General features: G+C 41.0%; 1 protein-coding gene across 14 annotated transcripts in view; it reads right to left on the bottom strand.

The window, feature by feature from the left end:
* The window catches only part of LOC121287648 (polypyrimidine tract-binding protein 1), a 35,786-nt gene that overhangs the window by 13,544 nt on the left and 8,056 nt on the right, over positions 1-14,186 (bottom strand). For 5 of the 14 annotated variants that reach the window (XM_041205590.1, XM_041205593.1, XM_041205601.1 and 2 more), the window contains 6 exons: positions 5,548-5,632; positions 5,100-5,275; positions 4,389-4,535; positions 3,472-3,639; positions 2,609-2,719; positions 440-635 (listed from right to left, as the gene is read on the bottom strand). In XM_041205590.1, the coding sequence (XP_041061524.1) occupies positions 440-635; positions 2,609-2,719; positions 3,472-3,639; positions 4,389-4,535; positions 5,100-5,275; positions 5,548-5,632 (883 nt within the window). The remainder of the gene's footprint in view (positions 1-439; positions 636-2,608; positions 2,720-3,471; positions 3,640-4,388; positions 4,536-5,099; positions 5,276-5,547; positions 5,633-14,186) is intronic. The other 9 variants (XM_041205592.1, XM_041205596.1, XM_041205602.1 and 6 more) reach the window with 3 other exon arrangements.

The raw sequence follows: 14,186 nt of genomic DNA, 5'->3' as shown, positions 1-14,186 counted from the left end.
GTCATCAAAATGTCAGAGTGACAACACTTGGCTGGTTTAGTGCATGCACTTCCTTCACCAAAGCCAGAGAATCATCCAGTCCTACGGACTGAAGACATCTCAGTCGGAACCTTGTAGACTCCGTCACAATAAAGCAGCTAAAAAGTACTCTGTACTCAGATAGCATCAAGAAAGCAGCTAAACATGCTCACCTCTTCCCTACACATCAACATTATAACCTCTGAACGCAATCTCTGGTTAATTTTTAAACATTTTACCACACCAAGCCATGCAGAACTCCAGCTACAAATACATGAAGAATAGCACATTCAATTTCCACAAACTGGATTAGAGATCCTACTTTTAAATAGCACTGCAGAAGTTGCTAATTTTACTTTAATCCATTGTTGTAATGTTAACCCACACACACAGCAAAACTCACAGGAGAACGTGTATTTACCTAGTAGGGAGGCTTCCTTACCAAAAGCGGCTGCCATGGTTTGGTCTAAGGTCGGCTGGTTGTCACCAGATGGTAGGTCAGGGCGTGTGTAGTCTCGGCTTTTGTCATTATTGTACTTAACGTTAAGGCTAGTCAATTTAGAGAAGTCAATACGCAGAGTGCAGCAGGCATTATAGATGTTCTGTCCATCCAAGGCCTAGAAAAGGTATATGTGGAGGTTAAAACAATTATTCACTGAAAGTATACAAAGTTTTCAAGAAAATTCCCGCGACTAAAATAAGGATCTCTATATTGCATTTGTTGACCTGAGAAAGGCTTTTGATACAGTAAACAGGAAGGCCTATGAACATTCGGTACAAATATGGCTGCCCTGTAAAGATGATCAGTGGCCTTTGCTCATTTCACAACGTACCACTTTGCATCAAGCTGTCCATCACCGGATGTTTTGTCTCCCATCACCAATGCTGTGTATTGACTCCAGTTCGGTTTGTCAAATACTTCTCGGCCATGCTTCAGTACATACTCAAAGATCTTGACACAAGATTATACATTCAATTCCGGTCAGACGGCAACCTCCAACTTGCAAAGGGCTCAAGGCTTGCAGAAAGATTACTGAACAGCTACTGTGAGAGCTCTTGTTCATGGGTGACTGTGCTCTCATAGCACATATTCTGGAGGATATTTGGTTGCTGGTTGATTGCTTTGCCCTAGCCCTAGAACCAAGACACCACAGTAACTGTCAATAACACACTCCTGCATGGAATGCAGAAGTTTTGCTCTCAGGAGCATCTTCTCCAATAACACTAAGTGGGAAGACACAACCAACCACTGTCTGGTAAAAGCAAGCAGTTTGGCAGGCACACTCTCAGACTTTGGAAAGAGCACTGATCTTTGTTCAGACACAAACTGAAGTCCACCAGACTTACATCACTTCTTTTGGGTGAAAGACTTGAACAATCTACTGGCATCACAGAACTAGAAGCATTCCATCTTCACTGTCTGAGATCTATATGCAACTGGTGGCAGGACAAAATCCCCAATATCAAGATTCTGGCAAGTGTTGCATACCAGCATCGAGAGCATGCTCAGGGCTCAGCTTCACTGGGTCAGTTGAGTAGTTCATATAGAGGATTCCTACATACCAAAGGCTGGGTCAGTCGAGTAGTTCATATAGAGGATTCCTACATACTCTACAGCTAGCTGAGCACAGGAACCGACACCACTACAGGATGTCTCAAACTTAGACCTAAAGATAACCAGAAAGCCAGAGCTGGCAAGCTGGATCCCAATACATGGGAAAAATACCAATTTTGGACAGACCCAAATGAAGAAGTCTGTCATCAAGCAATTTCAGCATTTGAGGAGAACAAAGTCAAGTACATTCAGGACATGCCAATGCCTCTATCCATTCCTCCAATGCTGACTTCATATGCAGTATTTTCAATCAGTTATGAAAATCAAGGCTTGGTCTAAAGTCACATGAGGCAACATCAACCTAGATTTTTTTTGGCTGAACACTGGTCTGTCAAAGCGGCAGGAGTGTCCATCAACCCAAGTTAACAATTATTGGAGAGTGTTTGAAATGAAGAACAGATATTTTGGTGTGCCAGGAGTGGATGAGTAATTGCAGCAGTGCTTTACACTGGTATAAAAACAAAAATTGCTGGAAAAACTCAGGTCTGACAGCATCTGTGGAGAGGAAGACAGAGTTAAAACTCTCTTCCTCTCCACAGATGCTGTCAGACTTGCTGAGTTTTTCCAGCAATTTTTGTTTTTGTTTCAGATTTCCAGCATCCACAGTATATTGCTTTAACCTTTACACTGGTATGGTTGGTTGGAGAAATATAGTTTTTAGTGGAAAAAACATTCAATGGGGGAAGGAGTGGGGGGTTTCAGGTGAAGACAAGAACTGGCTTAACCAACACCTTTAATGAATAGCACACTGACTAGAAGCTGCCAGGACTTGATTATTACATCCCCAACATTAAGTGGACAAAGGAGGAACAAAGGCAAAGAGGATGAACTAACAGTTTGCTTAGTGACTCCAAATAGTGCAGTTCCACAATATTTATGGTATTAACTGCCAGACACTGTCTGAAAATCGCAAGTGCATTAAGGCCACATCCACACAGGACATTACTACTACCCACTAATTAGACTTCAACGTACCAGTTTTGCATGTTGTGCACTGGAGCCATCAGCATATTGGAGCAAAGCCTGGAACTGGTTATTCTTTGTGAAAGTAATGATCTTCATTACAGTGCCAAACTTGGAAAAAATCTGCAATCCAAGAATATTAGAAATATGAAAAATTAGTTTGCTGCATAACAATTTTTTACATCTTATGTTACACTGAATCAAATATGTCCTATTCTTAGTACTCACTAGGCAATGGTTCGGTTCTGGTCCATTTGATATATCTTGGTCCAGCACAGATTACTTAATTTGACATGCCTGGTTATTGCTGAACTAGAAACTCCTGATTTCCAGGGCCTTATAAGTCATGTCTATGGTTTTATTTGCTGGCTACATTGAGCTCAGCAAAAACCCTGAAGTTGCTTTTATTTACATACAACTCAAATTACAGATCTTGATATTCATATATAAAATTTATCCACCATTGCAGCATCAGTAACAGCCCTTTCCAAACCTCCTGACCCATGGATTCGGAGGATGAACATTTTGACTACCTGATGTCACCATAACCCCTATAGAAGAAGTTGAGGGGGAATCAGTGGGACCTTATATTATTTATCATGGATGTTTTCTAGTTCCAAAAATTGAACCGAATAGTGTAACCCTGCCTGAATACCTCAGATCAAAATCCCACTTTTCCCAGATGGTCCTAAGCCATCTCCCAGAATTTCCAGGCCACCAACTCCGTTCTCTCAACGCAAAGCTTTCAACATCCCAGCGTACCCTCCGCTCACCACCCTCCTGCCACTATGTCCCAGATGGGGCACACCACCCAAATGCTCTCTCACACCTCAGGGGAACAATATCCCATTGCCAATTTAAAGACAAAGACTCACCTGGTGCAATACATCTAGAGTAACTGGGTAGAAAAGGTTTTCCACAATGATGCGAAGAACTGGGCTCTGGCCAGCAAGACCTGCTGCACTATCTGGGGCACCAGTGCCAGCAATAGCCATGTTAGCAGTCTGCACAGCATTTACTGCCTGAAGAGCAGCTTGCGCTCTCTGAAAAGGAATCAAACAGCAAGTCTTGTAACTGACGTTCAACCGATATGGGGTGTGCATTTTGCCCAGGGTATAATTCTCTTAAATACATGCACGCACGGCCCTCTAATCTGTACAGAACCAAAATCATGGAAGGCCTTCCAGTGACAAGACTTCAATTAAAAATCCCTGCTCTGAGGAGCTCTGGTACTCTGCATCTTCCCAAAGAAAACAGAATGGGGGGTGGGAGGAAGGACAAAAACAGGCCTATGGGATGGGGAAGAAGGGAGAAACAAAAACCAATGGAAATACAACAGTACTACATTCAACTCTACAGAAGAGTGCTCAAGGGATCTGAAAGCCAAGCATTACTCCTGTTGGAGCTGCACTCCTACTCATTGATGTCCAATTAAACAGAAAGGAAATAGCCCTGGAACATGGGACATGTAAGAAATCACTGTATAACCTTAAAATCTTAAGAAACTTGGCACTTACTCTGTGGCAATCGTTCGTCCTCCGGGACCAGTAAACCGTTCTCAACTGTCACAGGTCATTTATTTTTTCTGTCTATTTCACTTACGCACATATTTAAACTGATTTAAATCACTAATGAGCTCAACCCCTTTTTTTGGGTAAGCTGTGATTACCAAACTCAAATCTTACAAACAGGATCTGATCAGCTAATGTCCAAATCCAAACTTCCTCAGAAGAAATGGAGTCCTTTTATGCTAGTTAGTAATAAACCAAGTACAAAGTGTCAAAGTACTCACAGCCTGATTGGGAGAGTTGTCAGTTTTCAGCTCCTTGTGGTTAGAATATTGAATGTAGATAGGATGGCTTCTTAGATAGGGAGTGACAGTGCTGTAATAGCTCACCATCGTGTTAGCAGCTTCTTCAGAGTTCATTTCTATAAAAGCCTACAAATTGGAGATGCACATACTGTTCAAATGAAGTCTTGCTCAGTAATAAAATGCTCAGTTTTCACCAAACTAAGGTTTATAAAGTTGAGTCAACTTTGCCAACAGATCAGATATTGCAGTGGATGGTCTTGGATGAGTGCCCAACAGCATTGCACACTTGCTTTTAAACAGTGCAACTAATCCTATAAAATAGCTGTTATGTGCCAAGAGTTACCATTTTGCAGAGCTTAGTGAAGTATTTGTATAAAAAGTGATATGTCTACAACTGAGAATCATACACACAGATGACTGTCACATCACTGGTTGGAAACTTTGTGCTGGGTTTAAAAGCTGGTTTTCCAGCCATTTAGCTTTGACATCAAAACAACGGCTCCATCATTGTGAAAAAGGTTATGACTCTCCCTTCAGACAATAATCCATATTGAAGATTTACCCAGACATTTCTAGCAAGGACTAGTTGCTCCTTAATCTGAACACCATGACGGAACGGCAAGCTCCCTGGGTTCTGAACCAGACAAATGCCAGACCCTCGTTTAAGAACAGGAGTCATGAGTTACACACCTGATTTTTGCCTTTTAACATGAGAAGATTGGTTACTTTGCCAAAAGGCAAGCCCAAGGAAATGACCTCTGCTTCAGTGACGTCGTTGGGAAGTTTGCGGATATGAATGACTCTGGAAGGTAATATTCCTGAAGTCCTGTTCTCTCCTTTGAACTTTTTGCTGTCATTGCCATTGGCTAGAAAGGTTTAACACAATGTGAAGGCACAAGCATTCTCCAAGCATTTTTTTTTTTAAATGGACATGTACAAATAGCAGGCAACATTATTTTTTGATTTAAAATATAAGTCCAACAGTTAACTACTATGAAATGAAATACAGTAACTTCCAATCCAGATAAGTCAATATATTTCAGAATTCAAGATTTACATTTCAACCTCAGTCCTAATTTTCTCCCTTATCAGTGTAATACTTATCATAAATTATAGTATATAAAATGGAGATACTTACTGTACTCACCAGCAGAGGGAGCAGAGTTGCTCATGATAAAGGGACCGTTAGCAGCACAAGCAGATAGAAGCTCGTCAGACCCCCGCTGCAGAGAAAAGATAAATAAATCTAATTTTCCAACCTGTCCAAGTACAGGTGTTTCACTACAAAATAGAAACAAAAAGTGCTGGAAACTCAGGTCAGACAGCATCTGTGAAGGAAACATGGAGGGTAATTTTTCAGCCTAATGACCTTTCTCCAGAACCTTGTTTCTCCCCATAGATGCTATACAGTCTGCTCATTATTTCTAGCATCTGCAGAGTTTCGTTCCTAATACAAATTGCACTTTTCACACTTGGCATTCTTTCTGTCTTGTGTCAAAATCATAAAGCCTATTTTAGCTCGTGTGATGAGCATCACACATGGCTGAATACAATAGCTGTATACTACTGCAACCATCTTGGGCTCAGTTACACACAAGCAGCAGCTCAACCGTATTGTTCATTTGACTAGTCCCTACAAATCATGTCCAGCATCACTTGTTGAGCAGTAGTTAAATTCTTCCTGCATTGATGCCTGGGGGAGATAATAAGCCTGGGGTTTGGGGGGGGCAAGCATGTGAAGGGCAAAGAAATGACTTGCATTATTCTCCACCATTGCATCAAAAATCACAACTCCTATGCTAAAGGCCTACAGTTCCCAACCATACAGTACCACAGAACATGCAATTTGATGACTAAAGCACTGCTGTTCCACCAGAAACATCAAACAGAAACAGGAGTAAGCCATTTGCCCCCACAGTTGTTCCACTGTTCAATCAGATCGTGGCTGGCTTGCATCTTATCTCCATATCCTTTAATGCCTTTGGCTAGCAGTCTGTTTATCTCAAAATTTAAAATTAAGCTAGCATCATTGGGGAGAGCGTTACATACTTCTGCAATCACGTGTGTAGAGGTGCTTCCCAACTTCTCTCCTGAGTGTGGTGCCAATTTTAAACTAAGTGATGGAAGTGGAAACAATCAATGATTTCAAAAGGAAATTGGATGGACACGAGGAAAGTAAACTTGCAAGGCTAAAGAAATTGAGCAGGGCAACAGGACAACCTGGACTTGCCAGGCCAAAAGGCCACCTTAGGTGCCATAAATGTCTGTGATTCTCTACCTATCTCTCAATTACTTTCAAAATCCTAAAAACAACCAAATCACCCAGAACCTCCTTTAGTCCAGGGGATACAAGCCTTGATTCTCATGATTTAAGTTCGATGTGTTCGCCAGGTTTGTGCTCGAAACACATCTGGTAACAGTTCAGATCTAACATCTCCCTGTTTGTACAAGTGGTCCATGTTAGATTGTAGCAGGAAGAAACACAGCCATTGGCTTTTCCAGTTCTGAACAGAATATTCAAGATTTTAAGTGGAAACAGATTAGAGTGCATCAGCTCAAAGAAATGGAGTTTATTAACATACCCAATCATACAATGCTCTCATTGCAGTGGAATGCTTGGATTTCTTTGTATAAGCAGAGTTGCACAGGGATCATCCAACATGCCTGCCCTCAGGAAATGACCCAGCTAAAGATAAATATTTAAATTATACCAGAAGGTCACAGCACAGTGGGTGCAGTCAACTCTGGTATGAATTTACACTATAGATGCAATGTCATCAAGTCTCCTCCCCTGAATGCACACAAGAATAAAGATTGCAGCTAAAATACTTTTAAAAGTTGACATCTTCAACAATGGCAAATACATCTAATAATTTGAGTTCTATGGGAAAAAAGGAGCAGCAATCACTATCCTACTTGCCAGACCAATATTTTTCATTTTTATAGTAAAAGCAAATGACAATTTCCAACTAAGCCACTCGATCATTAAGAATGCCACTGCTGACTCCATTTTATAGGCAAGTAACTAAATTCCAATGATTCTGCCAGCCAAAACCAATCATGGGTTAGTGCCAGGTTGGCTGATCCAACTCAAGATAGTAATTTGAGTCATTATAGTTTATGCTTAGTTTGGGAAATAGGCCAAAGTCTTCATAATACAGGGCAACTAGAAAACTCCAGTATCCAAAACCCAGTGTGGTGGGTTAGTGGAAATCATTCATTTTAAAAGGAAAGACAGCTTATCATTGAATTGGTTGTGTGGGACTGTGCCCACTAATGGCAAGACACACGTACTTAGTCACAACTATGTTTTCCTGTTGAGGTAAAAATTGCACAGCACCCTACAGAAAATATAGCAAAAAGTTCAGCTAAACAATTTATACATAAAAACTGCCAGAGTAAACCAGAACACTTTCAATGCCTTCGCTAAAAAAACCCTTAAAAAAATACACAAAGAGCTGACTACGATAGCTGGTTAGATCACATAACAGGGTAACATTGTCAACATTTATTATTTAAACTAGCCTCTATCATAACTGGATACTGAAAACACCAACCACCCTGTCTGTTGTACTGTCCAATGAGTCTCAAATGACCCATCCAAGCTCACCCTGTTCACCCCCACACAATTCAGTTGAACTCTGAACTGATCATGTGTTAATTCCTAAACTAGTTTGGACGGTTTTAAATGTGCTGGAATGAACACATCCTTTCCTTAAACTGCTTGACACTTCACATAGGTCAATGTTTATTTTCCAGCTGTTGGATGAAATATTAGCTGGGACACAAACATGCTTGGGATTATAAAGAGAATTGGTGATGGGTGCCTTAGAACATTCAATCCAGGAACAAAGGAAGAGATAGGTAACCTAATCTCTGTGAAATGAGAACCAGGTATATCACTCCATCCCAAACTTCAGTGCCTGGTGAAGCCATATTGGAGAGAGCTTGGTGATCTAATACTGCTTTGCAGATGGAATGCTATACCAACCTCATTTGAAGAAAACTGATGCCCCTTTTATATGACAACCACAAGTTTGTTAACAGCTTTTTTGTGATGCTGTAGAATTTATCCTATAAATGTAAAGTAGATAAATTCACAGCACATGTCTAATCAGTTAGCTATCCAAATAGAATTAATTGTGATCTTCCCTGTTTTCTTCCAGCAAAAAACAGTTAGCACTATGACTGCTTTTGGAAAACCCACCACATTTTAGATGGGTTAAAATGAATGATCACAGTAAGTAGTCAAAACAAAACCGAGTCTCCCAGAAAGGTCAGAAATGATCTTTTGGCTTTACAGAGCCACTAACGAGTTTCAGGCATATCTTTCATATAATGTTCAAAAAGGAAGACTTAAATATCTATCAAAACAGTAATATTCAATTCACAGCTCAAACAAAGAGACCCAACTAATTTTAATCAGCTTAACAGCAAAGATCTTTCAGTAGGTCAAATTTTACAATGTGCTTTACATTGAACCGAAAGCATCAGTTTCCAGCATGGCAAGGTACAGCATACATCAAATTCCCTCACTTCAGTAGCTAGCCACTGGCTGGGCTCGAATCTTCACGAAGTACTGCAGCACCACTTAAAATCTGCTCGCCAAACTTTTCCCCACTGTGAACCCATTTTGAAGCTTGAAAATTACTGTGGTGCCAGAGTGAGTGGGGTATAACTAAGGGCAAGGGCGGGAGTGGGGAAAGAGATTTGAGAAAGCAAGGGGAAGCGATGCTGGAGCATAGTAGGAAGTGTTAAAACTGCAGGATTTTAAAAATCCTTTTCATTGGCTGCTTTGGAGTAGGGAATCAGGCCTCAAAAGATCAGCTAGACCATGACCATTAAAAAATACACAAGGATTTAAAGGGGCCTCACAGCCGTTAGCATTCAGTCCAAGCTCCACAGCGGCCATTGCTGCCTTGGAGTCCACAACACCAAAAATCTTGTTTCGCAATCCCGCTGTGCGTGGGGAATAACAGACTGGCACATTTCAAACTCCAGGACTACATGCAGAGGGGCATACTAAAGCTTGGGACTATCACTGCAGAGGCACATTGGAGAAAGATCACTGTCTATGGCTTTTCAGCCAGTACAGGGGCTGGAAAATTTGCAGAATCTGCAGGCTGTATGCCTAACATTGAATACGAATACAAAAATATTGGAACTGCACTGAGGCACCTTAGTATGAAGGAAAACCAAATTCTACTGCAATTGTAATTTTCAATTTGAAATGCTTTGCTCCCAGGCTGTGCACCTCATGTGGAATGTAAAGAATTACAATTGTATAGGGGCATCTAAGAGTGGAACACACTATGAAGACATGTTAAGTTTTATGGCCTTTTTTGCAGAATGTTTCAACATAAAATTTACAATGCATTTTTGGAAAAAAAACTCTCCACAGATGCTGCCAGAGTTTTTTTTGCAGCATTTACTGTTTTTATCCCCTAAAGCTATTTCAGTACTCAGCCAGGCACTGCAACAAACAAAATCAGCACACAAAAGAGTTGCTATGACGATTCTGTGACTAAGTCTATTGTTTACTGAAACTTTACCCTAAAGCCCCAGTAGTGTCCAATTACAGGAAAAGCTATGAGTGAGATTAAGCTTATCATAAACAATGGTCTCTAAACCAATTTGGATCCCTGCATTTGAAGAAATGAATTGCAACAAATCCATGAGGCTTGCTCTGAAAAGGTCAATATAATTACTAATTTAAAAAGAAAAAAGGGGAATTCATATAAGGAATAGAAAATATTAGCCCAGCTAAATAAGCTCAGCCACAATATGAAGTCACTTAACTTTTTCATTGGGTTAAAAGCCAGGTCAGTTTCCTGGTTTAGTTTCTGCAGGAAAGCCACTGCCTTGCTTACTCAGTACCTCATTTACATTAATATAATGGCATCATCTCTTCAAAGGCTCCCCTCAGACAACTGATGCCTATGCATCAGAGTGCATGGGAGGGGAGTAAAGCAAAGCAAAAATTCATGGTAATCAGTTTAAACAGACATTCCTGTTTGTTGCTTTACACTTCCTCAGCGGAAAGCTGTACAATGATAGAATAATCATAGGAAATGCCTATAAAATTACTCTGCAGCAAAAAACAGGATGTGACATCAATGCCCCAAAGTACATCCAATGAGGCTTTTGGAGGATTTATCTCCAAACCAACTCACCAGCTTGGCCTTCTGCACATGTGCCTGCTTGAGGTCAGATGGTACCACATTCTGTTATATATACCCTTGTCTGGCAGATTTATTATCTTCAACATTCTCTAACCAAAATACTTTATCCCATTAGACAAATGCAGAAATTTACCAATAACAGACCTCACATCAGACACTAACTTTAACATTCAGTCTCCAAATTATCAGTGCATCCCATCTTCAGTTGTTGCATCAATGACCTTCCTTCCATCTTTATGTCAGAAGTGGGGATGCTCACTGATGATTGCACAATATTCAGCACCGTTCACAGACTGCTTAAGTATCTGAGGAGTTATGTCCAAGTACAGCAAGACCTGGATAACATTCAGGCTTGGGTTGAGAAATGACAGGTGACATTTGCACCACACATGTGACAGGCAATGACTATCTGCAACAAGAAAATCTAGCCATCTACCCTTGATATTCAATGGCATTACCATCGCTGAATCCCCCTATCAACATCCTCGGGGTTACTACTGACCAGAAACTGAACTGGACCAGGCATATAAATACTGTGGCTTCAAAAGCAGGTCAGAGGCAAGTAACTCACCTCCCAACTCTCCAAAGCCATCTGCAAGGCGCAAGTCAGGAGTGTGATGGAATACTCTTCACTTGCCTGGATGAATGCAGCTCCAACAACAAAAGAAGCTCAAATCATCCAGGATCAAGCAGCCCACTTGACTGGCACCCCACCCACCATCTTAAACATTCACTCCCTCCACCACTGACGCAGTGGCAGCAGTGTGTACCATCTACAAGATGCACTGCAGCAACTCACCAAGGCTCCTTTGATAGCGCCGGCCAAACCAATGACCTCTACCACCTAGATGGACAAGGGCAGCAGATGCATGGAAACACCACCATCTGCAAGTTCCTCTCCAAGCCACACACTGACTTGGAATTATATCATTCCTTCCCTACTGCTGGGTAAAAATCCTGGACTATCTTAACAGTAGTGTTCGAGTGTACTTACACTACATGGACTGCAGTGGTTCAAGGCTCACCACCACCTTCAGATGCAAATCCAGATGGGCGATAAATCTTGCCTAGCTAGCGATGCCCACATCCTGTGCATGAATAAAAAAAATACAAACCTGGCACCCAGACAAAAAAATATTATTCCCCATAAGGCAAGAAATGCAATTCTGAAGGAGTATTTTAAGCCCAGTTTAAATCCAGATCTGCCTGCTCAATATTCCAGATTAATTATAGTGTTATCACTTAAATGGTTACTTAAATGACATAGGAGTTTACTTACTGGGTTCATCACTAATAACAAGGCCAAGAGGAAAAAAAATCAAGGAAGCCAAAGTTTAAGATTATTACTGCTGGGAAGAAGCTTGACCAAAACCAGCCATTAGTACAAGGTTCCACAAATATCAGAGCAATTGATAGCTCTCCTGAGTAATGTAGTTCTGAACCATGTGGCTACGATTGTAATCAAAACCCATCTAAACTGAACTTCCATCATTTAGCTGAAAAAAGAATTAAGAACTAATTCAGCACCCAGGAATGGAGAGAATATACTTGGCATGAAAGAAAATACTCCCAGAACAGAGGAACACAAAGACTGTAGTAGAGCTCAAAACTTCAAACAAATACCTTATTCCAAAAGAGGAAACAGATGTTGGGCTGATTATATGCAAAGGTGCAGAGACAAATTTAGTGTTTCCTCCAGTATTTTCTGGCAAATATGAAGTAAACACAATTGGGCACAATAGTCCCAAAGGATAGGAACTGTATAATTCAAATACCATAGACCCAGAAAATCTGTTGTATATTACAAGAGTTTCAAAAAGAATACTATAGCAAACAGCTTCTCCTGCACTAAAACTGTTTTTTACACCACACCGCAGAAAATATGCAGCACTATTTCCTAATGGAAGCAAAGATCAACAAGACCAGCAAAAAAAAAGCACACCTATAAAGTGAAAACGACAGCTAAGAAGCAAGCTATTCCTACCCACCAGCACTTCAGTCACGTAAACCTCTCCTAAAGCTAGAACAGAAAATAATGAGTCTCTTCAACTTTCAGGCACTTTAACAATACCAATAAAACCCCTAATCCTCATGAGCTGACCTTTAGTCTGGTTGCAATGTTAACCATCAGCGTATTCTACAGTTAGATCATTGGAGCTGCCTATAAAATGCTGAGGCCAGGTGCAACTACTTGAAAACTGCAGTCTCTGGGGAATGACCTCTTTACATTGAAGATTGATGGATACAGATGCTAGAATGGATGACAAGACAGCTCCATAAGATCAGTAATTACTGTTACAATAAGGAAAGCTGTTTTAGCAACAAACATTCAGGGGACATGCATTGTTGCATACAGAAAAATATCAGTATTCACTAGCTACATCAACATGAAGACAAATAATCTTGTAAGAGGAAAGCAAGAAAAAACTAAACCATTTTTTGCAGGACTTTGTTTAACGTGTATACACTTTTGTCTGTTTGGACAGCTTGATTGGTAGTCAGATGCAAAAATTTCAATTTCAGACAGAGCAGTGAGACATACTTTTCCTCCAGTTTTACAGCACAGGTGACCATTCAACCCCCTGTGCCTGTTTAGTCCCACACCCCAGCTTCTCCTTCATAAACCTGCAGGGCTTGGCCTAAATAGCCAAGTGGTTATGGTACTGGGTTTGTAACCCCAAGATCAAGAGTTCAAATCTCACAATGGCAAAACTATAAACCTGCAGCTTGGTCCTCTTGAAGTACATGCCCAACTGCTGTTTGAAAGTTCCCATGGAATCTGGTTCCACCACCTTCAAATAATATCCCAAAGCTCAATAATCTTACATTAAATGAAGCAATTGGTGTCCATGTGCAGCAAGACCTGAACAACATTAAGACTTAGGCTGATAAGTGGCAAGTAACATTGTACCTGCACTCCAGCTCCTTTGCTAATTGAAAATCTACAACCTCTGGTAAACAACCTACCTGCTAGAGAAGAATTTCTCCCTACTCATCAAATTCTGAATAGCTGCATTTGGTTGCCCTTCAACATTCTTCACTCTAAAGACACGAACAATGCTGGCTCATCCCATCTTTCTCTCATAACCGAAAGGGAAGATGAGGAGAAAGTATTACTCAACAGGGTCCAGCAGAATCTACCTAGAAAGATGGTAGATGCTGATTCCATAAAATGAGGTTGGACAGGTGCTAGAGGATAAGGAACTTATGGACAGGTGCAGACTGCTCTTTCAAAGAGCCAACACAGACATGGGCTGGCTGGCCACCTCCTGTGCTGCAATTTTCTGAATGGGACCACACCCACACACACAGAGAGAGAGAGAAAACAACAAGAGCATGGGGAGATGATTATAGCCAGGCATTTGCACAGCACAATGTTACTTGCCACTTATCAGCCTAAGTCCTGATGTTGTTCAGGTCTTGCTGCACACAGACACCAATTGCTTCATTACCCAAGGATGGACCTGAACACTGAGGGAAGGTTGGGTCCAGGACATTGCCTTGAGGAAGTCCTGCAGCAACGTCCCACACCCAGCCATCTGAAAATCTTTATGACCATGATTTCAATCATCCCTCATAGCAGTTCTACTCCACA

Source organism: Carcharodon carcharias, chromosome 14, assembly GCF_017639515.1.
Source record: "Carcharodon carcharias isolate sCarCar2 chromosome 14, sCarCar2.pri, whole genome shotgun sequence".
Classification (NCBI taxonomy): domain Eukaryota; kingdom Metazoa; phylum Chordata; class Chondrichthyes; order Lamniformes; family Lamnidae; genus Carcharodon; species Carcharodon carcharias.
Note: the sequence above shows the minus strand (reverse complement) of the source record. Positions and strands in the feature narration are given on the sequence as shown.